At 55.7% G+C, this 25,053-nt stretch overlaps 1 protein-coding gene across 1 annotated transcript in view; it reads left to right on the top strand.

The window, feature by feature from the left end:
• COL6A2 (collagen type VI alpha 2 chain) overlaps positions 1-25,053 on the top strand; it is a 29,152-nt gene that overhangs the window by 198 nt on the left and 3,901 nt on the right. The window contains exons 2-25 of the mRNA XM_029940592.1: positions 15,223-15,360; positions 15,465-16,063; positions 16,247-16,267; positions 16,967-17,032; positions 17,825-17,878; positions 17,963-18,007; positions 18,422-18,448; positions 18,644-18,670; positions 18,755-18,799; positions 19,293-19,346; positions 19,727-19,789; positions 20,458-20,520; positions 20,703-20,792; positions 21,418-21,480; positions 21,992-22,054; positions 22,236-22,298; positions 22,639-22,701; positions 22,946-22,996; positions 23,303-23,338; positions 23,639-23,701; positions 24,126-24,188; positions 24,373-24,408; positions 24,540-24,585; positions 24,777-24,929. Of these exons, the coding sequence (XP_029796452.1) occupies positions 15,234-15,360; positions 15,465-16,063; positions 16,247-16,267; positions 16,967-17,032; positions 17,825-17,878; positions 17,963-18,007; positions 18,422-18,448; positions 18,644-18,670; positions 18,755-18,799; positions 19,293-19,346; positions 19,727-19,789; positions 20,458-20,520; positions 20,703-20,792; positions 21,418-21,480; positions 21,992-22,054; positions 22,236-22,298; positions 22,639-22,701; positions 22,946-22,996; positions 23,303-23,338; positions 23,639-23,701; positions 24,126-24,188; positions 24,373-24,408; positions 24,540-24,585; positions 24,777-24,929 (1,981 nt within the window). The 5' untranslated portion in view covers positions 15,223-15,233. The remainder of the gene's footprint in view (positions 1-15,222; positions 15,361-15,464; positions 16,064-16,246; positions 16,268-16,966; positions 17,033-17,824; positions 17,879-17,962; positions 18,008-18,421; positions 18,449-18,643; positions 18,671-18,754; positions 18,800-19,292; positions 19,347-19,726; positions 19,790-20,457; positions 20,521-20,702; positions 20,793-21,417; positions 21,481-21,991; positions 22,055-22,235; positions 22,299-22,638; positions 22,702-22,945; positions 22,997-23,302; positions 23,339-23,638; positions 23,702-24,125; positions 24,189-24,372; positions 24,409-24,539; positions 24,586-24,776; positions 24,930-25,053) is intronic.

Below are 25,053 nucleotides of genomic sequence, written 5' to 3'. Positions count from 1 at the left end.
AGGGCGCCCCGCGCGCACCGGGCTCAGGTAAGCGCCGCTCGGCTGGCCGGGGACCGCCCGGAGCCGCGCGGGCGACTTGGGACGGGGCGGGGGCCTGGCCTGGCAGCGAACGAGTACCTCGCGGGGGTGGGGGGGGGCGGGGGGCGCCGGCCTGGTGGTCCCTGTTCCAACTTCATGGCCTCCCTCCCACCTCCCCGTGCCCGCGCCTTAGAACGCGCGGTGGGGCCAGGGGGCACCGAGCTGTCTGACTGTCCCCTCTTTGGCACCCTCTGGGGCAGAGCTGGCGGGCGGGTTGGAAGGGATTCCTCCCTATTTCTGGGCTCCGTGCTAAGACTGCAGCCCTCGGGCTGGCTGCTGGGACTGGGACGGCTGGGGAGACCTCCCGGTCACCTGGTCACCAAATAGCCCTGAGGGGCTCAGCATCTGCAGTCTGATCCCTGGCCACTTCCTGGGAGGTTTGGTTTTCCCTCTGGCCTAGAGGTCACATTCAGAGGGCTGAGGAGCCCGTCACCCCAAGGGGAGACCAGCCCCTCTGACTTGGAGCCAGGCACAGGGTCTCCAGCGGGGCTGGTCTCTCTCCCCTGGGCCTAAGAGGGAGAGACTGTTCCTCCTCCTTCCTGAAGGAGCGGCCCGGTCTAGAATGAGCTCTCCCGCTCCCCACCCCACCCCCCGCCCCCACTCCAGGCACTCATCAGGTGACAAAGGATCCCTGACACCCTAGTGGAGAGGACAGGTCACCCCCCTCCACCCTCTAGAATTAGTAAGCGCCTAGGCTGCCCTGCATTCCTCGGGTTCTCCAGCCCCAGCGCCCACCAAAGTCACAGGGTGACACTAAGCAGGGGGCCGCTGGAGACCAGGCTGAGGGCGCCTGTGACAGCTCCTTTGCTAGGCCAGACCCCACACCCTCCCAGGCCTCCTCACCCCGTTCAGCAGAGCCCTGGGGTCCCAGCACCCTTAGAGCACGGCTTGGGGGTGGGGGCAGTCAGCTGCTGAGGTCCTGCCGACATTAACAACAACACTAGGCCTGCAAGGCCAGGTGCCCCAGGGGTGCCCACAGGGCATATCCCCTGTGCCCAGGGAGAACAGCACCACCTCCGGCGCCCACACCTTCGCTCTCCCCAGCTGTCCCCAAGGAAAGGAGCCTCATTTTTAGATTAATACCCAAGAAGGAAGCTGGAGATCCACAAATGTGTGGTTTTTTCTTCCAATAAAGGAGTTTTGGCCCAGAGATCATCTTACATTTAACAACAAAAAAGCCTTTCGGGGTTTATTCCCAGTCTCTTCTCACCAGGCCGGGAGGCAGGCCAGGCCTTCGGGGCTCTGAGGAGGGGCGCCGTCTGCCTTCCTGACATCTGGGGGGGGGAGTGCGGAAGCTGAGCCCCCAGCATATGTGACCTGGAGTCTCCCAGGCCAGGCTGGAGAGGGTGGGCACAAGGGGCCCAGGTGTGGCCCCTCGGCAGGACCCAGGAACTGGGCCACTGGGCCCTTCTGGCCACTGTGACGCTGCCACCACGTGCTAATGGAAGAAGCCTGGGAGGCTGACAAAGTCCGCGGCAGGGCAGGGGCCGTCACTGGGCATGGCGGTGAGGGAAGGCAGCGCGCAGGGACAGAGCAGGGCTCCTGCCACTGGGCCACCAGGTTGGGCGGAGCCGGGGCCCCCTCCGCTGACCAGCGCGTGTCACACCCAGTGGTGACTGCGTGGCCGGCCCGCAGGGGGGCTCTGTGTGTCCGGGAGCTGCGGGCAGCAGGGGGGCCTTCAGATGAGCGACCTGGGACACGCCGGTGGGAGGCGGGCGGCTCGTGCCTAGGAGAAGGGGCTGGGCCTGGGCAGAGGGCTGGGCCGGCACCTTGTCATCTGGAGAACCGGGCCAGGCTTGCTAGTATCGGCCTCTTTAGCCGCCAGGGCCGCGAAGGGCCTCCAGGGCAGAGTGTGCGAGGAGCGTGTTTGCACCCACGGAATGCTTTATGATGCTGCAAAAACTTGGTTCTTACCATTAAGAAAACCGCAGATAGTTTGATTCTTTCCACATTTCGGTGGATCGGTCCCTTCTCTGGCTTCTTCCACACATTTGTGCAAAGTGAAGGGGGACCCTGGTGTGGGGCGCATCTGCAAAGATCATGGGGGGCTGCTCCCTGAGCAGCCCCTGGGGAGCCCAGCCCCCGCCCTGGGCCAGTGCTGGCTTTGGGCCATGTCCTAACGCGACATTCTCCACAGAAAGTACGTACACCCTCCTGGGGGACCTAAAACATGTCAACACTGCACGCCACACAGGGGGCGAGCCTTGTGGCCCTTGCAGTCGCTGTAATAAGCAGTGGAGGTGGGGCCCAGGCGTGAGGGGCCCCTGCTGCGAGGAGGGCGACCCGGGTCAAAAGCGTCAAGACTTTCAGGCTTCGGGTCAGACCCGCACCGGAAGAGCAGAGAAGGACCGGCGTCCTCCACGACGGGCAGGAGCGCCGTGTGGTTCTGTTCGCTTTTCTCACACGCCAGCTCCGTCGGCGGGGAGAGGCGCCCTCTCGGCCTGTCCGCAGGACCTTGACCTTTGTGCCTTCCACACTGTCTCATCTCTGACCATCTGCCGGGCTGCACTTTCCCCCGTGGTCCTAATGGGGGCTCATTTTTACTAATTTGTAAGAACTGTCCCCCCAAGTTTTAAAAATTTTGCTGAAACACACATCACATAAAACTTCTGATCTTAGCCATTTTTACCTGTAGAGCTCAGTGGTACTAAGTACGTTATCACCTCCGTCTGTCGCGGAAATGCCTTGCATCTTGAAAAACTGAAACTCTGTACTCATTAAACACCAACTCCCCTTCCCCCGCCCGTTCCTGCCAGCCACCGTTCTGCTCAGTGTCTATGATTTTTTCAATGTTCTGAGTCCCTCATGTAACTGGAATCATAAGAGTCTTTTTGTCACTGGCTTATTTCACTGAACATAATATGTCCTCAAGGTTCATCCACACGTAGCAGGTGACAGAATTTTTTTTCTATTTAAGGCTGAATAATACCCCAGTGTGTGAATATACTACACTATGATTTTCTATTTACCTGCCCCTGGACACTTGGGTGGCTTTCATGGTTTAGCTCTTGGAAGTAATCACTAATGTGAACAATGAAGGTGGGTGTACAGATATCTCTTTGAGACATAGAGAGAGGGAGACATAGAATCTGAAACAGGCTCTGGGCTCCAAGCCCAATGTGGGGCTCAAACTCATGAACCATGAGATCATGACCTGAGCTCAAGTCAGATGGTTAACTGACTGAGCCACCGGGCGCCCTGATACCCAGCTTTAATGTGGGGGGTGATTTATAGCCAGAAGTGGAATTGCTGGGACATACTGATATTTTATCTTTTTTTTTTGAGGAACTACCATACGATTGCCCCCAGAGGCTCCACTGTTTTACATTCCAGCCAATAATCCAACTTCTCCAGAACCTCCAGTGTGTGTTATTTTCTGGGGGGGTTTAATATTAGCCATCCTAATGAGTATGAGGGGATAGCCTTACAATTTTGGTATGTGTTTCTCTAATAATTTGTGATGTTGAGCATCTTTTCCTGTGCTCACTGGCCATCTGTATATCTTCTTTGGAAAAATATCTATTCAAGTCTCCTACATCCAGTTTTGAGTCAAGTTGTGTGGTTTTTTGTTTTTGAGTTTTTCAAGTTCTCTATCTATTCAGGACTTTAATCCCTACCAGATGTACAATTTGCAGACTTCTTCCCATTCTCTGGTTGCCTTTTGACTCTGTGGATAGTGTCTTTTCACACACAAAATGTTTTATTTTTCAGGCTACTCAATTTGTCTATCTTTTCTTAAGTAGCTTATGCTTTTGGTGTCATAGCCAAGAAATCACTGCCAGCTGCAATGTTGTGAGGTTTTGCCCATGTTTCTTCTAAAAGTTTTATAGATTTAGGTCTTACATTTAGATCATGAATCCACTTTGAGTTAATGTTTGTGTATGGTGTTAGGTAAGGGCCCAACTTCCTTCTTCTGCTTGTGGGTTCCCAGTTTTCACTGCACCATTTGTTGAAAAGAACTATTTTTAACCCCATTGAATGGTCGTGATATCTTTGTTGAAAAGTACTTGAATATATGCAAGGTTTATTTCTGGACTCTGTTCTATTCCACTTGTTTAATGCCTGTCTTTATGCCACTACCACACTGTTTTCATCACTATAGCTTTGTAGTAGTTTTGAAATCAGGAAGTGTGAGCCCTCCAGCTTTGGTCTTCTCTTTTAAGATTGTTTATGTTATGCAGGGTCTCTTGAGATTTCTTACGGATTTAGAATGTTTTTTTCTATTTCTGCAAAATTGATCATTTGGATTTTGATAAAGATTGAATTAAATCTGTAAATCACTTTGGGTGATATTGACGTCTTAATATTGCCTTCCAATCTATGAACATAGGCAAGTCAATTTTCATGTATGGATTTTATTATATTGAGGTGGGTTCTTTCTATTCTTAGTTTTTGGGTGTTTTTATCATGAAAGGATATTAAGTTTTATCAAAAGATTTTTCTGCATTGAGATGACCATGTGAGTAATATTACACGGATCAATGTTGTTGAACCATCCTTGCATTCCAGGAATAAGTCCCACTTGTTCATGGTATTTAATCTTTTTACTATCCGACTGAATTCTGTTTGGTAATATTTTGTGGAGGATTTTTGTGTCAATATTCAATAGGATTATTGGTCAGTATTTTCTTTTCTTGTAGTATCTTTGTCTGACTTTGGCATCAGAGATGCTGACATCATAGAATGAATAAGGGAATATTCCCTCCTCTTCAACGTTTTTTGAAAAGTTTGAGAAGTACTGGTATTAGTGCTTCTGTAAATGTTTGGTAGAATTCACCAGTGAAGCCATCAGGCTCAGGGCTTTCCTTTGTCAGATTTTCAGTTCCTGTGTCAATGTCCTTACTAGTTATAGATCTCTTTGGAATTTCTATTTCTTCACGGTTTGTAGGTTTTGTGTTTCTAGAAATTTGTCCATTTCACCAAGGCCATCCAATTTGTTGGGGTTCAGAGAAGACACTTTCTGTGATAATTTCTTCTTAAACCAACTGAGGCCGCCAGAAGTTTCCCTTCTTCCCATCATTGCAGGTCTCCCCCCTCCCTTTCTCTCTCTGGCTGAATTTACTTATAGGGGATTTAAAGTATTGCCATGTTTTCCCCCATTCACTTTTTCTTTTGTGGGGAGCCAGGCATTGAAGTAGTTCATTGGAATGCAACCATATAGAGGGGGGATTAGGAAGGCACTGCACATGTTCAGGGAAGGTGTGTGCTCAGGAAATACCTGAGAATACCCCATACTTACACTTCAGGCTGACCCTTGACACAGAGACAGCCTAAGGGAATCAAAAACAAACAAATAGCAAGCAAGGAGAAGAATCTCATTTCCAGACATACCACATTATTAGATTCAAATGTCCAGTTTACAACAAAAAAAAATCACAAATCATACAAAGAAACAGAAAATTATGGCCAATTCAAAGGGGGAAAAAACATAAACCCACAGAAACTATCCCTGAAAAATACCTGAAGGTAGATCTACTAGACAGACCTGAACACAACCATCTTAAAGATGCTCAAAAAACTAAAGGAAAGCATTAAAGAAGTAAAAAATAAAAAAAAATTTAAAAAGTCTGGAAAAATGGAAATATCAATAAAGAGAAATCTATATAGAATTAAAAAGAAATAAGGGAGCTGAAAAGTACAATAACTGAAATGCAAACTTCACTAGAGGAATTTAAAGACAGATTCGAGCAGACAGAAGAAAGAGCCAGTGAAATTGGAGATAGGACAGTACAAGTTACTGAGTCTGAGAAACAGAAAGAGAAAAGATCAAAGAAAAGTGAACAGAGCCTAACGGGCCAGCATGCACAGTGTGGGAGTCCCAGAAGGAGAGGAGAGAGAGAAGAGGGCAGGAAAGTATTTGAAGAAATAATGGCTTAAAACATCCAAGTGTGATAAAGACATGACTAGAAGTGCCAAGAAGCTCCATGAACTCCAGGTAGGATAAATTCAAAGAGACTCACAGTGAGACTCATTGTCATCAAACCATCAAAAACCAAGACAAAAAGAAGTTTTTGAAATAAGCAGGAGACGTGCCTCATGGTATCCATGGCATCCCTTTCTTATCAGAAACTTGGGAGACCAGAGGCAGTGGGCTGATGATATTCAAAATGCTAAAAGAAAAAAAAACTTGTCACCCAAAAGTTCTATATCTAGCAAAACTGTCCTCCAAAAGTGAGGATAAAATTAAAACATTCTTCGGCTAAACAGAAGCTGAGGGAGTCCATTACAGACTAGATCTGACCCTCAAGAAATGCCCAAGGGAGTCCTCCAGGATGAAATGGAAGGACACTAAGTAGTAACTTGAAGCCAGATAGAGAAATAAAGATCTCAGCCAAGATAAACATATGAGCAGTTATAAAAGCTAATGTTATTGTAACAATGATAATTCCACATTTTGTTTTCTACACAACTTAAACTAATTCATTAAAAATAATATTTTGTTATGTTTTGAACACACGATGTATAAAAACGTAGTTTTGTGACATCAGTAACTGAAAGGGGTAGAGGTAGAGCTTGTAAAAGAGCCGAGTTTTTGTACAACACTGAAATAAAGCTGATAGAAATTCCAAGTAGAGTGTTGTAACTTCAGGAGATTAAATGTAATCCCTATGGTAACCACAAATACCTAAAGAATATACACAAAAAGAAATGAGGAAAGACTGTAAATCTTTCACTAAAAAATCAACTAAACACAAAAAAGAGTAATAGCGAAAACGAGAAACAAAAAACTGTAAGGTATATAGAAATCAAATAGCAAAAGGAAGGAAGCAGGTACCTCCTTACCAGTAGTTACTTGAATTGTAAACAGATTACACTCTCCAGTCAAAAGACAGAGACTGGCAGAATGGATTATAAAAAAACATGGTCCACTGCACCTGACCCTTGAAACTGAGTGTGAACTGTGCAGGTCTGCTCACGTGCAGACTTTTTGCCGTACGGTACTGTAAATGTATTTTCTCTTCCATACGATTTTCTTAATATGTTTTCTCTAGCTTACTTTAGTGTAAGATTCTGTAATATGTATAACATAATAAGTGCTCATCCACTCTCTATTATCAGTAAGTCTTCCAGTCAACTGTAGGCTATTAGTTTGGGGGGAGTCAAAAGTTACATGCAGATTATCGACAGTGTGGGGAGGGGGGCGTGGTATCCCTGGCCCTTGCACTTTTCAAGGGTCACCTGTCTACAAGAGACTCATTACATCCAGAGTCACAAATAGGTTAAAAGTTGGAGGACAGAGGGGCACCTGAGTGGCCCAGTTGGTTAAGCGTCAACTTTGGCTCAGGCCATGATCTTGCGGTTCATGAGTTTGAGCCCCGCATTGGGCTCTGTGCTGACAGTGCAGAGTCAGCTTCAAATCCTCTGTCTCCCTCTCTCTCTGTCCCATCCCCTCTCACACTCACTCTCTCAAAAATAAATAACCATTAAAAAAAGGTGAAAGGATGGAAAAGTTTATTCCATACAAATTGGAACCAAAAGAGAGTAGGGTGGCTATCCTGATTATCAAGTAAAACGGACTTTAAGTCAAAAACAGTTACCAAAGACAAAAGACCTTATTTATTAGTAAAGATTTCAATAGAGCAAGAAGTTATAATAGTTATAAACATTGCACACCTAATAGCAGGCCATCAAAATTTTTAAACCTTAAAAATATGAAATCTTGGGGCACCCGGGTGACTCAGTTGGTTAAGCATCCAACTCTTGATTTTGGTTCGGGTCATGATCTCAGTATTTGTGGGATCAAGCCCCTCATTGGGCTCCGTGCTGACAGCATGAAGCCTGCTTGGGATTCTCTCTCTCTCTGCCCCTCCCCCACTCACTTGTGTTCACTCAATCTCTCTCTCTACATAAATAAATAAACTTCAGAAAAATATGAAATCTTGGAAAGGCTGCCGTCTGGCTCTCGGGCTGTTCCAAGGCTGCTCATGTTGAGTTGCTGTAAGGAAGGTCCTCTGTGGGCACCTGGTCAAGAGAGCGGGTCCTGAACCGTGCTGCCGGGCCTTGGACCTCAGCTCCTGGCTGAGCTTCCTGGACAAGTTACCTGCACTTGGTCTCGGTCTCCTCATTCGCGAGGTGGGCCCATGGGCGGTCACGGGCGTCACGTGAGAAGAGGCAGCGCAGTGTCTGGTGCACAGCGATGACAGAAGAGAGTCCCTTGTCATTTCATCCTTTCCATTTTTTCCCCAAAGACTTTTTAGTCTGTGTTTTGCGCTCCCCTCTGGAATTTATTCGGGTGCAGGTGGATTACTCCTGTGCGTCATCACGTCGGGAACCCCTGGCTCAGGACCCCGTCGCTGCTCTGAAAGGCCACAGTCTCAGCTCAGTTCTGCGCCGCCTTGCCTGTTGCTTGCTGGGTGGCCTGTTGGCCCGTTCCACCACCAACCCAGAAGTGCCGAATTCCTAGGGTTTTACTGTAGCGAGTGCCCCTGAGAGCACACGCATCACCCTGAGTCTCCTGTGTTTCTCAGCCGCCCTTTATTCTGTCTGCAGTTCACTTTGTCAACGTGTCCACAAGCAAAAAAAGCAAAAATATTTCCTGGAGAGTCTAGTCAAAATTACATTCGGGTATAGAGTTAGTCAGAAATAACTGATATTCCTAACCCCTTAGAGACTCTTAAATACAGAAAACAAACAGGGCTGATGGGATGGTGGGGGGTGGGGAAAATGGGTGGTGGCCACTGAGGAGGGCACTTGTTGGGATGCATCATGGGAATCCACCCCCAAAACCAAGAGCACACCGTATGCGCTGTATGCTAGCTGATTTGACAATAAATTATATTTTAAAAATCCTGTAAAATGTTTCAAAAAAACAAAGAACTGATATTCTGAAATACTGTGTTCCTCCTCCAGAAATAAGGTTTCTCTCCCATGTGTTCCTTAGAAATTCTTTTTTGTTTTTTTTGTAAGTCCTGAACATTCTTAGATTCTGAAGTTTACTCCTTATATTTACAGTGCTTTTCTTCCTAATGTAAATAGTACATTTTCCATTGATTGCCTAATTGGTTGTTGCTGACAGAAGAAAACAGCTTTTTGTATATATTTTTCTTATAACTGCCTCACTGATTCTTAAATACAGAGAACTGTATTTTATTTCCCCTAAACTTTGTACAGTTGATTTTATTGGGTTTTCTAAATGGACAGTCCCGTCTTTAGCGAGTACAGTTTCCATCTCTTCCCTTTCCAAGATTTATACTTTGTTTCTTCTTATGGTTCTGTTGCATTGGCTTCCAACACAACACTGAAAACCAGTGACCTCATCACTTCGTCTTGTCTCTTTGTGGGCATTCTTTGAGTACAGGAGATTTTTGCTGTTGTCAATGTTTATTTATTTTTGAGAGAGAGAGGGAACAAGTGGAGAAGGGGCAGCGAAAGAAGGAGACACAGAATCCGAAGCAGGCTCTGAGCTGTCAGTACAGAGCCCAATGTGGGGCTCGAACTCAAGATCATGACCTGAGTTGAAGTTGGAAACTCAACCCACTGAGCCACCCAGGTGCTCCTGAGTGCAGGAGTTCTTAATCCAGGTCAGGTCCACGGATGGACTCCTTGAGTTCAGGAAAGGTGTGATTTCTGTACATGAGCATTTGTGTCACATAGAATGGTCTAGATTCTTGAAGGAATCTGTGCCCTACCAAGATAAGAACACTTATTTTGGTTTTTGTATAAAATACGATATTGGTTGTTGATTGGAAATTTATATGCTTTGTAATGTTAGTTCAACTCCTAAATTTCTTATGAAGTTTGCCTTTTTAAAAAAAAAAATCAGAAATGGATGCTTCTGGGCTCCTTGAAGCAGTTACATGATTTTCTGTTCATATTCATGTGCCTCACGTTAATGTATTTTGTAGTGTTGCAGCCTTGTATTTCTAAACTAACTTCATCTAGTTGGGGTACAGTCATCCTTAACCTGCCCCTGGATTTGATTTTCTAGTCTCTGTTAGGATTTTTGCAACTGTATTTAGAAGTGAGATTTGTCTGCAGAGTTCCTTTTAGGGATTTCTTTGATCAATATTTAGCCCTAGGTTTTTCCAACTTTAAAAATGAATGGCAAGGTTATCTTTTTATGTTTTGAAACAGGCAGAGAACTATTTGCCCTTGAAGACCCAAATCCATCTGGGCCAGAGCCGTAGGGCTGTGCTGCCTTCCAGGGCAGAGACCCGTCGGTTCCGCACCTCTTCTCAGACTCTTCCAGAACATGGTCTTTCATATCTGTTAGCTTAGAGCTGTACTTGGTATGATCTTCAAAACCTTCTTCGTCTATCATTACATTATTTTACTCATCCTTAAATTCCTGTATTATTATATCTGTGCTTCATCATTTTTTGATTAATTTTTTCTACTTTATTGGCTTTTTCAAAGAACCAACTCTGTATTTTTTGTTCTACTGTTGTTTTTTTAATCAATTGGTTTATTATTATTTTCTTTCTCTTTTCTTGAAATTCATTTTGTTAATTTATTTTTGCCCTTAGCTTCTTCAACTAATTTGTTACACTGATTTCCCATCTTACAACATAAAGCATCTAAGGCTACGTGTTGTCCTGTAGTTATAGCTTTGGCCTTCTCATACTTGTTTTTATACATAACACTGCCGTTGTCACTAATTCCTATGTAGTTTTAGCAAGAGAGATTTCTTAAATTTCCAGATGCTTTGATATTTTTTGTGTGTCCTTTGAGTGACTGGTTTTGTATAATTTCTAATTTTTTTTAATTAATTAAAGCTGCTTTTGTGGTTGCTCTATAATTGAGTATTCTAAAACCTTTAAAAGAACATATGTGCCCTACTTGGTTTTTTATGGTTTTATGCTTTTTATTTATTTTTGAGAGACAGAGAGACAATGCAAGCAGGGGAAGGTCAGAGAGAGAGGGAGACACAGAATCTGAAGCAGGCTCCAGGCTCTGAGCTGTCAGCACAGAACCTGACATAGGGCTCAAACCCATGAAATGTGAGATCGTGACCTGAGCCGAAGCAGATCGCCCAATTGATGGGGCCACCCAGGTGCCCCGTATGATCCCTACTTGTATGTTGCAAAGATAGATCTAGGTGTATGTGTGTCTGTTTTATGTACATTATCCAAATACAAATGTTTAGAAAATACATATTCCATACTTGCTACTATCAGAGTTTTGCAAAACATGACATTCAGATCCTCTATTTTGTTGTTGTTTACGTGATCTGTCAAGAACTTTAAAAGCTGTTAAAGTCTTCTATTAATAATTGCAGTTTGTCAGTTTTTTCTTTGATTTTTTTCAACAGTTTTACTTTATATAATTTTGTGTTATGAAATCTAACAGACTCATAATCAGACAGCAGCCTGTATCTTTTTCTTGGCCCTGTCCGTCACCCTTCTGCCTCAGATTAGCCTGGCCCCACGCTGTGCCCCCACGCTGTGCCCCCAGCTGTGCCCCACACTGTGCCCTGCCCTGTGCCCCGCCCTGTGCCCCCATGCTGTGCCCCACCCTGTGCCCCCACACTGTGCCCCTCACTGTGCCCCCACACTGTGCCCCCACACTGTGCCCCCACACTGTGCCCCACTCTGTGCCCCCACACTGTACCCCATGCTGTGCCCCGTGCTGTTCCCCAAACTGTGCCCCTCACTGTGCCCCCACACTGTGCCCCACGCTGTGCCCCACGCTGTGCCCCATGCTGTGCCCCACGCTGTGCCCCCACACTGTGCCCACCCGCTGTTCCCCCACCCTGTGCCCCGCACTGTGCCCCCGCGGTCTTCCTCTCCGCCTGTGCTCACCGCCCTGATTTCCTCTGCGTCGTCTGTGACAGTCTATCTAGCGTCACTCCTGTAAACCTCATCAGACGGGTTTCATTGATCCGATTTAGGAATATTTGTCTTTTTTTCTTTTCTTTCTTTTTTCTTGAAGGATGACTGACCTGTGATACTGAGTCAGGTGTACGGCATAGTGATTGGACAATTCTATACACTCCCTCTGTCCCCGCCCGTAACGCAGTCAGCACACGTTGGCGCAGGATCGTGGGCTGCAGTCCCCGTGCCGTCTTCTCAGCCCGTGGCTCACTCGTTCTATAACCGGAAGTTTGTGTGTCCTCCTCCGGTCACCTCTTTCACCCACCCCCCACCCGCCGCCCCTCCTGAGACCAGCAGCTCGTTCTCTGTATTAAGAGCCTGTTTTCTGGTTTGTCTCTTTTTATTCCGTTTGTTTTATTTCTTACATTCCACAAGTGAGTCATTCGTGTGATATTTGTCTTTCTGTGACTTATTTCACTTAGCACGATACTCTCTAGCTCCTTCCGAGTCGTTGTAAATGGCGAGATCCTGTCCTTCTTGATGCCCGAGGAATTCTCCGTTGTGTTTCTGTATCACATCTTTTGTGTCCGTTCGTCCGCGGTGGACATTTGGGCTCTTTCTGCAGTTTGGCCGACGCTGACGTGCTCTCGCCAACGTCGGGCTGTGTGGGAACATTCGTGTTTAAGGGAAGAACTTCACGCGTCCACATATATTGTCCCGATTGGGGCCATGTGAGGTTTCTGGCATTTAATTGTGCTTTCTGGCCCTTTTATCCTTCGTTTTTTATATTTTACTGTATTTCTCAGGTTTCCTTGCTTTCTCACTTACTCTTACTCATTTCTCGGTTGTCTGCAGAATTTTTTTAGAAATCGTCTGTGGGTGAAACCATTCACATCTGAGACTTTTGTCTTTGACACAGAAGCTAGGCTGACTAGGCAGACATCTTTGGTTCATTTTAGTTTCTTCTCAAAATTCTGTAGTTACCGTCTCATTGTTTTTCTGTCCACAATACTGTGGAGAAAAGCTTTGATGTCTTAATTAGTTACCTATTGCTGTGTAATACATTGCCTTCAAACTGAGTGATTTAAAACAACGAGCATTTACTACGGCATCATTTATCTGGGTCGGGAATTCAGGCGTGGCCCGGCCAGGGGGCCGCGGCCCCGGGTCCCCAGGGAGCCGCAGTCACAGTCAGGAGCCGGTCAGGGCTCCGCTCGCCTGACGCCCTGCCTGGGCTGGGGGTGCGTGTGTGCGGCGGCCCCCCGGCTGTCGGCCGGGCCCCGGATCTGGCTCGTGGGCCTCGCAGGGGCCGCGTGAGCGCCTCCGTGGTATGTGCTTGGCTTCCTTCGGGCGGGTACCACGGAAGAGGGCCAGGCACCGGCCGTGAGGCCCTCTGGGAGCTCCTCTCGGAGGTCCCCCGCTGTCACCGCAGGCTGGTCTGGTGCGCGCCAGGCCAGCGGCCGCTGAGCGCGGGAGAAGCAGGAGGCAGGACTGGGCCGCCGTGGAGGCCACCGCACACCAGAGTGACTCTTCCCTTCAGGTCCTTTCGCATTTTGTTGCCGCTAGTGTGTTTTTTCCTGCGTAGATGATTTGTTTAACTCATTTCATTTGAGAGTAAGATTTTTCACCAGAACACCTTATTATGGGCGCCTCTTTTAATTAATTGTGTGTGCGGCAGTGTGTGGGGGGTGTGATATGTGAAATCTGTGCGGGGCGTGTGCACCGTGGAGAGCGGGGCTGAGCTGGATGCCCAGTCCCTGGTCCTTCAGCCCCCCTCCCTCCTGTAGCTGGCAGGACAGGATGCACCCAAGGCCCCCCAACGGGGGCAGCAGGGGAGGAGTCGTGGACAGAACTGCACCCACATCCCGGTGCCGAGCCCCGACCAGCCCCCCCCACCCCGCCCGCCAAGGTCCCACAGTGACCACAGCGGCGTGGCTCTGGACCTCTTTGCTCTGACTGATGTAGCCTGACTTCCTCTTGGCTTCCAGATTCCTCGGGGAGCCCTTTACTTGCCCCTCACGCTGCTTTCCCGGCCCCCGCCTCGGCCAGTGCTGCCCCCAGCCCTCCCTGAATGAGCCTCCCCTCAGCCAGGAGCTGCCCTCAGCCTGGGTGCGTCCAGCGCCTCATGCAGGAAGCCCTCCCGGGTTCCCTGGCGCGCCCCCTGGGCTTGCTTTGGTCTGGGCAACTTCCCCGCCTTGCTGGGTCACGGCCTCTGCCTGCAGGGTCACGGCTTCTTGGCCTGACCATGACCTATGCTGGGGAGGCAGGGCCGTGTCCTGTTCACCGCTAACTTTGCCAGGACCAGCCCCTCTTACCTTAAACCCAAGCAACCTTGAACCTTAAACCTGCCCCCCAAAATCCACCTCCTCTCAAAGGAGGTGATCACTGAGGGGCTTCACCAGGAAAACCGCACCGAAGTGCCCCTGTGCCCCCCGCTTTCCCCAAAAGCTCTCCGAGCACCACATGTGCCCCCAGGCCCCGCAGGGCCCAGCCCACCATGCTCCCCACTGGCGGGCCCGGAGTCCCTGCTGGGGCCGCATACTCTGTTGTGTCTGCCCTCTGCTGCGGGGGCCCCAAAAGGCAAAGGGGTGTTTGCGAGTCCTGCCGGAACCAGCCCCTCCCTCCCCCACCCCGGCGCCCAGAGCCCAGCCCTCCCCTGCCCCGCCCCCAGAGCCCACCCCAACACCCACCCCAGGCCCCGGTCCTCTCCCTGGCTGTGTGCTTGCAAGGCAGCCAGCGAGCCGGGAGGACTCAATTCCCATGGAGACGGGACAGGACACAGTGAGCCTCTCTGGGGAAGGACCCCTCACCCAGCACCACTGTCCCCTCAACAAAGCAGGACCCTGGCACTCGTCACCTGCCAGCCCCCCAGGCCTGTCTGTGTCTCAGCCCCCTACTCCCCATCCCAAGGCCGCCTCCCCCAGCCTGTCACCATGGGGTCAGTTGGATGGCTGGCATCAAGTGCCAAGGCCCAGCCCTCCCCAGCCTGGGCCTCTCCTCCCCTCCCCTCGTAACCCCCCTCCCCATCCCCCACAGCTGACCCCTCTGCCCTGCCCACTCCCAGGCCCCCTGCACCGAACTCCATTGCCACCAACACCGACCGCTGACACTTAACACACGCGTTTGCCCGGTGCACCCAGCCCCGCAGGGCAGAGATGGGACCATTTGATTCCCCCCAGAATCAAACCCAAAGCTTGCAGTCTGTTAGTCCACTAGATGTGTGCAGCCCCCACCTAGGGCGAGGGAAGAGGGCATCTCCCTGAGCCCACATGCGGGACCCCCGCTGGGTATGCCACCCCACTGTCTGGGGAGAAGGGCTCCAGATGCCCGCAGGGGTGCAGCGGCCCGAGCCGCAGGCGCCGTCCACAGTGGCCGCTCCTCCCTGTTGCAGGATCAGGGTGCATGGGTGCTGCCAAGATGCTCTGGGGCTCCTGCTCCGCCCTCCTGTTCTGGGGGCTCCTGGGGGCCCTCCGTGCCCAGCAGCAGGAGGTCATCGCCCCTGGCATCTCTGAGAGAAACCACTGCCCAGGTACTGGCCGCAGGGGGGAGGGGGGGCGGGGGGAAGGCGGGGCTGCCCATAGCAGGGGGGCTCCCTCCCTCCGGACGGCCCGTGACCCGTCCCCCGCCCCCCAGAGAAGACCGACTGCCCCATCAGCGTGTACTTCGTGCTGGACACGTCGGAGAGCGTCACCATGCAGTCACCCACCGACAGCCTGCTCTACCACATGCAGCAGTTCGTGCAGCAGTTCGTCAGTCAGCTGCAGGACGAGTCCTACCTGGACCAGGTGGCCCTGAGCTGGCGCTACGGCGGCCTGCACTTCTCCGACCTGGTGCAGGTGTTCAGCCCGCCCGACAGCGACCGGGCCTCCTTCACCAGGAGCCTGCAGGCCATCAGCTCCTTCCGCCGGGGCACCTTCACAGACTGCGCTCTGGGCAACATGACCCAGGAGATCCGGCGGCACCGGAGCAAGGGCGCCGTCCACTTTGCGGTGGTCATCACCGACGGCCACGTCACCGGCAGCCCATGCGGGGGCATCAAGATGCAGGCCGAGAGGGCCCGCGAGGAGGGCATCCGGCTCTTCGCCGTGGCCCCCAAGCAGAACCTGCTGAACGAGCAGGGCCTTCGGGACATCGCCAGCATGCCCCTGGAGCTCTACCGTAACAACTACACCACCATGCGGCCCGACTCCGAGATCAACCAGGACGCCATCAACCGCATCATCAAGGTCATGGTGAGCTGCTCCCGGGCCACGCCCACACGCTGGGCACCAGGGGGGGACGGTGGGGGCCAGACGGTGGGGGACCCTCTTACCCAGTACGGCAGTGGGCAGCACACTGCCCCGGGCCTCGGTGGATTCCTCTGGGAGGGAGGCATCAGGCTTCCGCTAAGCAGGGTTTCTCTGTCTTTTCTACAGAAACATGAAGCCTATGGAGAGGTGAGAGGCGTTTTCCGTTCCCGCCCTGGCACCGCGCTGCCTGCTGGGCCCCTGAGAGGCTTCCCCGCGCCAGCCCCTGCCAGCCTGCCAGCCCTGGCACCGCGCTGCCCGCTGGGCCCCTGAGGGCCAACCAGGAGAGGCTCCCCTGCGCCAGCCCCTGGTGCTCCCCGGCATCTGGGACACACAAGCGGGGGCCAGGCAGGAGGCCCCTCTGCTCACGTTGGGCCTGAGACTCTTAAGTCTGCATGAAGGGCTCCCATCCAAAACCAGGCTGTTTCAGCCCCGGGGTTGGCATTAGGGTCACCACAGGCCCACACCAAGAGGACCAGGGTTGAGGCTCAGGGTCACCCTCCAAGCGGCGGGCTCTGTCCGCCTGAGCCAGGCCAACGGCATGGGGCAGGGGCCCGTGTGCTGCGTAGCTCAGGACCTTGATCGGACGCTCCCCGTCCCTGTGCGTCCTTGGCGCCGGCTCACGGCCAGGAAGGGGTACAGCGCCTGCAGACACGCCCTTTCCTGGAACAGCTGCTCGACACGGCGCTTTGACTCGTGGCCACGATGGGCCGTGTCTGAGCCAGCCTGGGTCTTCCTGACGTGACCGGAGCCTCCCGGGCACCCTCGAGTCCCCTCCCGCCCCCGCCCGTGCTGGCCGCTCAGCCTCCCACCTGGGCCTTACTTGACGCCGCTTGCTTCTTGTTTTAGTGCTACAAGGTGAGCTGTCTGGAGATCCCCGGGCCCCCCGGCCCCAAGGGCTACCGTGGACAGAAGGTAAGACGCCTGGACAGCCCACGGGGTCTGACCTCTTTGGCTCCAAACTTAGGACCAACTACACCTCGAATGGCCTCAACCCTTCTGACCCTAGAAGAACCCACTTCAGTTTTTATCTGCGTCCTATTTCATAGCATTTTGAAAAAAGTAGGAACACTTTCTTTAGTTGTGAGCTTGGCAGAGCAGCCTGCTTGCCCACGTCAGCGAGACCCGACGCAGGTTCCGGTGGCAGCGCGGCTGCGGCTTCACACGAAGCTCCCGCCTCCCCCCGGCACCTGGCTGCCAGTCTTCCTACAGCATCACTACTAGAGTATCAGAAATACTGCTAGTTCGTGTCAACGGTTACAGATAAAGGCAGAGGATCATGGGAGGCCCTGGGGGGCCAAGCCCTCCTGAAACAATTACTGGGAAGTTGTCACCACATAGCCTCATGTTTTCTTCTTTCCTAAGGGAGCTGCTTAGATCAGTAGACGTGTAGACGCACGTCCACCAGGTCTCCAGCCAAGCGCTCCCACTGCCCTCCCCGCCCCCCCCAGCCCCGTCCTGGGTGGTGGTACCCTCCCAACCCCCCCCCTTCCTGGGTGGTGGTACCCAGGCATGGATGTGGCTGCCGTTTTCCTCCCAGGTCGGGGGCGCTGGAAGTTGCTTCCGGGACCACGATTGGCATCTGAGCAGACACAGAGGAGCCCCAAAGCAGGACAGCAGTGCAGAAGCCTCTGTCCGTCTGCTTCCTGCAGTCTCTTTGCCTCTTCCTGCCTTAATTTACCCCCTTTTTCCACCATCTGCTTTTAGGGTGCCAAGGGCAACATGGGCGAGCCAGGAGAGCCTGGGCAGAAGGGACGACAGGTGAGTGTCCTCCCTGCCCCACCCCCAAGGCCCCGTGTCTCTAAGACTTGGGTTAGAGCTGTGGCCTCTGTTCTTCTTCCACAGGGAGATCCAGGCATCGAAGGCCCCATTGGATTCCCGGGACCCAAGGCAAGTGGCTGCCCTTCATGGCCGGTGGGACGTGGGGACCAGCCTGGGCCAGGTGGGGCCGGCCACCCCCTCCAGCCTCAATGCAAGAAGTGAAGCATCTCAATATTTTGGAAATGGTCCCCAAATTGAGCACCTGGCCCGAGGCTGACGCCCAGCTGCTCTTCCTCTGAGCCTGCGGGTGCAGCTCACACCCACCCCGAGTCCAGGGGTGCAGTCACACACACCCCTGAGCCCGTGGGTGCAGCTCACACTCCCTCCCCTGAGCCTGTGGGTGCAGCTCACACCCCCCCCCCGAGCCCATGGGTGCAGCTCACACCCTCCCCCGAGCCCATGGGTGCCGCTCACACCCCCCTGAGCCCACGCGTACAGATCACACCCCGCAGTAACACTGCCCTTCTTTCCTTCCAACCTCAGGGTGTTCCTGGTTTCAAAGGAGAGAAGGTGAGACTCTGGCCCAGCAGCGCCCGTCCTCGAGCTTGGGGCCCCGATCAGGACACGGGAACCATCGTCACGGCGCCAGTGGCCCTCTCTGGGGCCCTTCTGGCCTCCTTGGTCCGAGGCAGACCTGGCCCCTGAGACAGCGGTGACTGACGCGGGGGGCACCAAGCTAACCCGCCTCACTTTCCTCCTGCACAGGGTGAATTTGGAGCTGATGGGCGGAAGGTAAGCGGGCTGTGCGGGCCGGGCGGGCAGGGTGCCCCAGCTTCCTGCTGCTCCGAGGGTTGACGGTTGCACCTCTCCCTCCAGGGGTCCCCTGGCCTGGCTGGCAAGAACGGGACGGATGGACAGAAGGTAGAGTGCTTCTGGGCTCCCTCCCTGGGCTGGGCGGGAGCGCAGGTGCATTTGGGCATTTCTGACAACGGGTGAGCGGAGCCTCCTGGAGACTCTCAGGCTCCTGCCTAGAGACAGGCCTCTGGGCCCCGCTGGCCGCTGCCCACAGCCTGTGGCTGGATGGGCCCCGGTGGCACCGCTGCAGTGGACACAGGGAGGATAAGAACACCGAAGAGCCTGAGGACCCAGCCCGGATCCAGATCTGGCCCGCCTGGCAGGCCGCACTCATGCCCACCTGGGGTGCAGGGCGGGCAGCACTCGGGCCCTCTGTTCTGGCCGTGTCCCGCCCGGGGACCTGCCACTGCCCCACAGAGATGCCCCCGAGCAGTGGAGCTGCGGACACACGGTGGTGTGCCTGCCGGGTGTGGAAGTGGCAGGGACTGCACCTGCGCCAACGCCCGTCCCTGGCACACATCCCGGACGCGCCCTCACCCTCTGCTCCCCTCTTCTCCAGGGCAAGCTGGGGCGCATCGGGCCTCCTGGCTGCAAGGGAGACCCCGGGAGTCGGGTGAGCCTAGTTTGTGTTCCTCCTCGGGTTAAACCCCTGGCCCTGGGTGCCTGGCGGGGGCGGGCAGGGTGGTGGCCAGCCCCGCGAGCTGCAACAAGGAAGCTTGGGCCCTTCCTTCAGCCCCTCTCCTGCCTGCGCCCGACCCCCACCCAGGGTTCCGCTGGGCTGTGGTCACACAGCAGGGAATAACCTCAGGGACTTCTGGGTGAGCTCAAGGGCGGCTGCTTCTCCGGACCCTGGTTCCGGCAGCGGCCGTGCAGGCAGAGCACTCAATCCCGATGATGGGGTGTTTGCCACCCGCCCCGAGCTCACGAGGAGACCCCCCCCACACACACAGCTCCGGGCAGGAGCCAGGACAGCCCTGTCGTTCTGTCTTGCAGGGCCCCGATGGATACCCAGGGGATGCTGGCAGCCCCGGGGAGCAAGGGGACCAGGGCACCAAGGTAGGCTGCCGGGCCAAGGTGAGGGCCCTCCAGGACAGAGCCGGCCGCCCCTCCCCACCAGCAGCACCTTGGTCCTGGGGGAGGCAGCCCGGCCAAGAGGCCCAGCAGAGAGGGCCTGTTGCTGCAAACCGGCTGTCAGGCAGGAGGCCTGGGAGTGTCCTGCCTGAGGGGTCACCGGGTGCCCACGCCCAGGGGGTGTGGGGTGCTCACACTCAGGGGAGTTAGAGGTGCTCACGTGTAGGAAGGTCATGGGGTGCATACATCCTGGAGGTGATGTGCTACCCACGCCCAAGAGGGGGGTCATAGGTTACCCATGCCCTGGGGGATGCCCTCACACGTGCCCTGCCCGAAACGGTAGCGGTCCATGGCCAGCTCAGGGCCATGTGTCCTGCCTCAGCTCTGCGGTGCCCCGGTGGCCACAGCAACAAGCCCAGTCCCCTCCAGACCTCTCAGCGCCCCCTCGGGAAAGCTCTCAGCGCCCGTGGGTGTTCTGCGTCCACTCTCTGGGCTCCCCCCGGCTGCTGGAGGAGCAGGAAGGACAGCCCTTCCCCGAGCCTGCGTCCAGTGAACTCAGCCTCGAGGCCATGCGGGGCCCACCGCTCGAGCAGGGTCTCACCCTGTCGCCAGCGTCCGAGCGATTGAAGACCAACTTCTCCAAACCTTTCCAGGGAGATGCTGGCCGCCCAGGACGCAGAGGACCCCCAGGAGACAGCGGGGCCAAAGGCAGCAAGGCAAGTGCCCCGAGCGGGTCCCCCCACCCCCGCCACAGCCAGACTCCAGCCGTCCCACCGGCCCAGAGCCGGGAGCACAGCAAGCCCTGTGTTCTGCACACGCTGCCGGGTGGCTGGGCTCTGGCGTGAGGACACTCCTCAGGGCCCTTCCCTGCTGTGGCTGACGCGTCTCCTCCCCACAGGGATATCAAGGCAACAACGGGGCCCCTGGAAGTCCTGGTGTGAAAGGAGCCAAGGGCGGACCTGGACCCCGAGGACCCAAAGGCGAGCCCGTGAGTTCATGCTCCTCCCCCACTGGGGCCCAGAGGTCAGCGGCCAGCCTGGGTGGCCTGGGCTCCTGCCTCAGGAGCGCCCCACACGCCTTGCATCCTCCTGGTGCGTCCCTTGCCACCCAGTGCAACAGGCCACCCACGGGCCGCATTCAGGACAGGGCAGGACCCCTGCTGTCCAGGCTCCTCTGTGCCTCCCCCTGGGAACCAGCCTCGTGTCCCCACGGGACCCTCCCTGCAGGACGCTCCGAGGGCTGAACCTTCAGGCAGGCGTGCACTCCGTGGGTCCCTCGCAGCGACCCCACCCGGCTGTCCCCTGGTGTCTACTGCAGGTCGAATGGGACCTGGCCCCAGGCTGGCCCTCAGAGGGGACACATCCCGAGGACTGGCCTCACCCAGAAGTGAACGGGATGGCCGTGCTGATGGCCGGTCCAAGCTGGGCCCCGGGCACGTCAACTGAACTCCTAGTAGACTAGGTCTTTCAAGCTGGTCAGGGTCCCCTGTTTCCTAAGTCCCTGGCTGCAGAGGACCAAGGCCCCTCCCCTAAAGCCCAGGTCCAAGTGAGGAGAGCACAGCATGGGGTCCCCACGGCCATGTGGCCCCACACCAAGCCCCCCCTTCTCTGCAGGGCCGCAGGGGGGACCCAGGAGCCAAGGGCAGCCCAGGCGGTGATGGCCCCAAGGGTGAGAAGGTGAGCATCCGAGAGGGGCAGCTGTTGGCCGAGTCTGCACCAGCCTCTCCCCACGGTGTCGACGGGTCCATGGGACAGCAGACCACCAGCATCTCCCCGCCGCGCCCACCCAGGAAAACAAACGTGACCCCTGGGGCCTGGCCATCAGTGGGGGCAGAGGCGCCCCCTACAGGTTCTCAGGAAGCAGGAGACAGGTGACCCCCACCCACACCGCGGCAAAGGCAGTTTCCTGAGGGTCACACACAGCTGTCCCGGCCTCGCACTGCTCCGCCCCGCACCTTTTGGTTGCAGACACACACACTCCTGTAAACTCAGGTCTTGGTCTTTGTGGCAAAATCCGAGCACTGACTGCTCCCCACGAGACCTGGGTCAAGGGCTTGAAGAGGGGTTTCCTCCTCTGGGAAAGGGGTCACAGTCCCTCCCTGGAGCAGGACCGTTCCAGTGTCACCTGCCATAACCTGGCATCTCCCCCTCCACATGCCCCAGGCTCACGGGGCCTCTCTTCCAACAGGGAGACCCTGGCCCTGAGGGGCCCCGGGGTCTGGCTGGAGAGGTTGGCAACAAAGGAGCCAAGGTAAGTGAGACCGCGCATCCTCCCGGAGCAGGCGCCCAGCTGCCGACTGGAGGGGGGACTCAGGGCCCCCCGCCCCTCCCCTGCCCAGGGCCTCTCGGAGAGCAGGAAGAACCCCCATCCCTGCCCGATCTGCGGGGATCGACAGTGGCGTCTCTGAGGTGCCACATCCGATTTCTTTCAGGGAGACCGAGGCTTGCCTGGACCCAGAGGCCCTCAGGGGGCTCTCGGAGAGCCCGGGAAGAAGGTCAGTAGCAGGACACCTGGCAGGGCCCCCACCCTGTAATGCCACTTGGGTCCTCCTGTCCTCAGGACACTGTCCCCAGGCAGGACACTGTGACCCACTCGGGCAGCAGCACCATGAGGGGACAAGGGCCACTATGTGCCTCACACGGACGCCCTGCCCTGAGGGGTCCAGCATCGGGCGGGAGGCGGCGTGGGGCCCAGGGGCCAGGACACGGCACACGGAGGAAGGGGAGCTGGCAGTGACCTCCGGGCGCCCAGTGCCCCGGGCAGCAGGGCCAGGACAGTGTTGCTGGAGGTGGTCAGTCCACATGCTTCTGACTCCGCTTTCTCTCTGTCCTCAGGGATCTCGGGGAGACCCCGGTGACGCTGGTCCCCGTGGAGAGTCAGGACAGCCTGGTCCCAAGGTACCCCCCATACCCCACTGGGCAGGACCAGCCTCAGCCCTGGAGTGAGGCTGCCGGGAGCGCCCCAGGCCGGCTCCCTTGGCATGGGGGGCAGAGGGAGCGGGCAGCCCCTCCAGCTCTCACCCTTGGGGGTAGCAGGTCCCTCCCCAGGCGGGTGGCCCCCTCCACCCTCTCCTCGGTCCCTGCCAGCCCGGTCTCTTCCTTTCCCACCGGACCCTCCCTGACCGGCCTCCCCGTCCTGTAGGGAGACCCCGGCAGGCCCGGATTCAGCTACCCAGGACCCCGAGGAACGCCCGTAAGTCCCGGCATGGGTTGGGGGACCCACAAGTTTCTGCAGGGGCCTCCCTCCTGGGGACGAGGGGAAGGGAGGGGCAGGGTCACCTGGCAGGTGCAGAGGCCCCCAGGGATCCACCCAGGGCAGCGGGTGTGGCATTCGCCCGCAGCGCCAGGGCTTTATACAGCGCGTGACAGCTGAGACCATAAGGCGGGGGGTGGGGGAGCTTCCAAACATCTGTGGGTCCCCAGGAGAGCCAGCTGCCCGCCCCAGGGACAGCCCCTCGGGCTCCGTGCTGAGTGACCGTGACCTGTGCTTGCTTCCCAGGGAGAGAAAGGCGAGCCTGGTCCGCGCGGCCCGGAGGTACGTACAGAGGTCCCCCTGCCCCCAGCGGGGGGAGGCCCGAATGCCCCTCACTCACACTCGGCCACCGACGAGTGTCCTCTGCGTGGTGGCAGCTCCACGCACTAGTCTCTGTCAGACCAGAAACCGCATCTCTCCTGAAACGCTGTGTGTGGCCAAGTAACAAACCCTACTGCCAGGCACCGGTTCTTCCTGGCAAAAGCAGGCCGTGACCCCACAGATGCCTTGGAAGTCTTGGCTGGGGCGGGGGTGGGGCAGTGCCAGCTCCCTAGCCCTGGCTGACCAGTGTTCGTGTCTCAGGGGGGCAGAGGCGACTTTGGTGCCAAAGGAGAGCCCGGGAGGAAGGGCGAGAAGGGTGAGCCTGTAAGTACCCGGGGCCAGGGGTGCAGGGAGCTGCAGGGGGCTTCAGGGGGCGTGCATGAGGGTGCAAAGGGGTGCAGGAGGGATGCATGATGGTGCAGAGGGGCGCAGGAGGGGTGCATGATGGTGCAGAGGGGTACAGGACAGTGCAAGGGGACATGCATGAAGGTACAGAGGGGTGGAGGGGGTGCATGAGGGTGCAGAGGGGTGCAGGGGGGTACATGAGAGCACAAGGGTGCAGAGGGATGTAGGGTGCTTGCGGGACTAAGCGTGCAGGGGGATTCAAGGGGGTGCAGGGGGGTGCAGGGTATATAGGGAGCTGCAGGGGTTGCAGGGGGGTGTAGGGGTGTGCAGGGGCTGAACGTGCAGGGGTTGTAGGCCTGCCAAGGGTCAAGGCTGCCACCCACCCACCCCTCTCCCTCCTCAGGCAGATCCCGGTCCCCCTGGGGAGCCCGGCCTGCGGGGGCCGAGAGGGGCCCCAGGACCCGAGGTAGGTCAGTTGCTGGTCCCTCCAGCACTCAGGCCACAGCCCTGGGCCAGCCCAGCCAGCGTGCACCCCGAACCTCAGGGCCGTGCCGGTGGTGGACCCGTGGGGCTGGTGCACGGGGTGTAGGGGGCTGCCCAGCCTCAGCCCAGACAGGGGCCACCCCTCACTGTCGTCTTTCCTCCTCCAGGGAGAGCCCGGCCCCCCTGGAGACCCCGGCCTCACGGTGAGTGTCAGGTGGAGACGGAATGGTCCCTCCTCCTAAAATGGGGACGGAAGGGCAGCGGGGATGAGGTCAGAGGCCGGGGTCAGCAAGAGCTTGCTCTCTCGGGCCGCGGCTGAGCCCCTGTGTTGCAGGAGTGTGATGTCATGACCTACGTGAGGGAGACGTGCGGGTGTTGCGGTGAGTCTTGGCCCCCACTTGTGTCCTTGGGGGGCCCTCATCCAGGGGTCAGGGTCATCTGTCTGGGCCACACCCGCCCCCTCAGGGTCACTGTGTCCACCATCCACTGGCTGCGCACCCTGGGGGCGTCTCCCAGGGCCCGGGGTCCGCGCACACCTGCCCCTCCCACTGACCCTGCGCCCGGTCCCCAGACTGCGAGAAGCGGTGTGGGGCCCTGGACGTGGTGTTCGTCATCGACAGCTCCGAGAGCATTGGCTACACCAACTTCACCCTGGAGAAGAACTTTGTCATCAACGTGGTCAACAGGCTGGGGGCCATCGCCAAGGACCCCAAGTCGGAGACCGGTCAGCTGCGCCCACGGGGGGCGGGTGGGGGGCCGGGGGGTCCCGCGCAGGCAGGCAGGAGGCCCTGAGGTGCGGTCACGAGAGTCAGCGGACAGACAGAAATTCAAGGAAGGGGCCTCGGCGC

The sequence above is a fragment of the Suricata suricatta genome, chromosome 5 (assembly GCF_006229205.1).
Source record: "Suricata suricatta isolate VVHF042 chromosome 5, meerkat_22Aug2017_6uvM2_HiC, whole genome shotgun sequence".
Classification (NCBI taxonomy): Eukaryota; Metazoa; Chordata; class Mammalia; order Carnivora; family Herpestidae; genus Suricata; species Suricata suricatta.
This window is presented reverse-complemented; position numbering and strand designations above follow the sequence as displayed.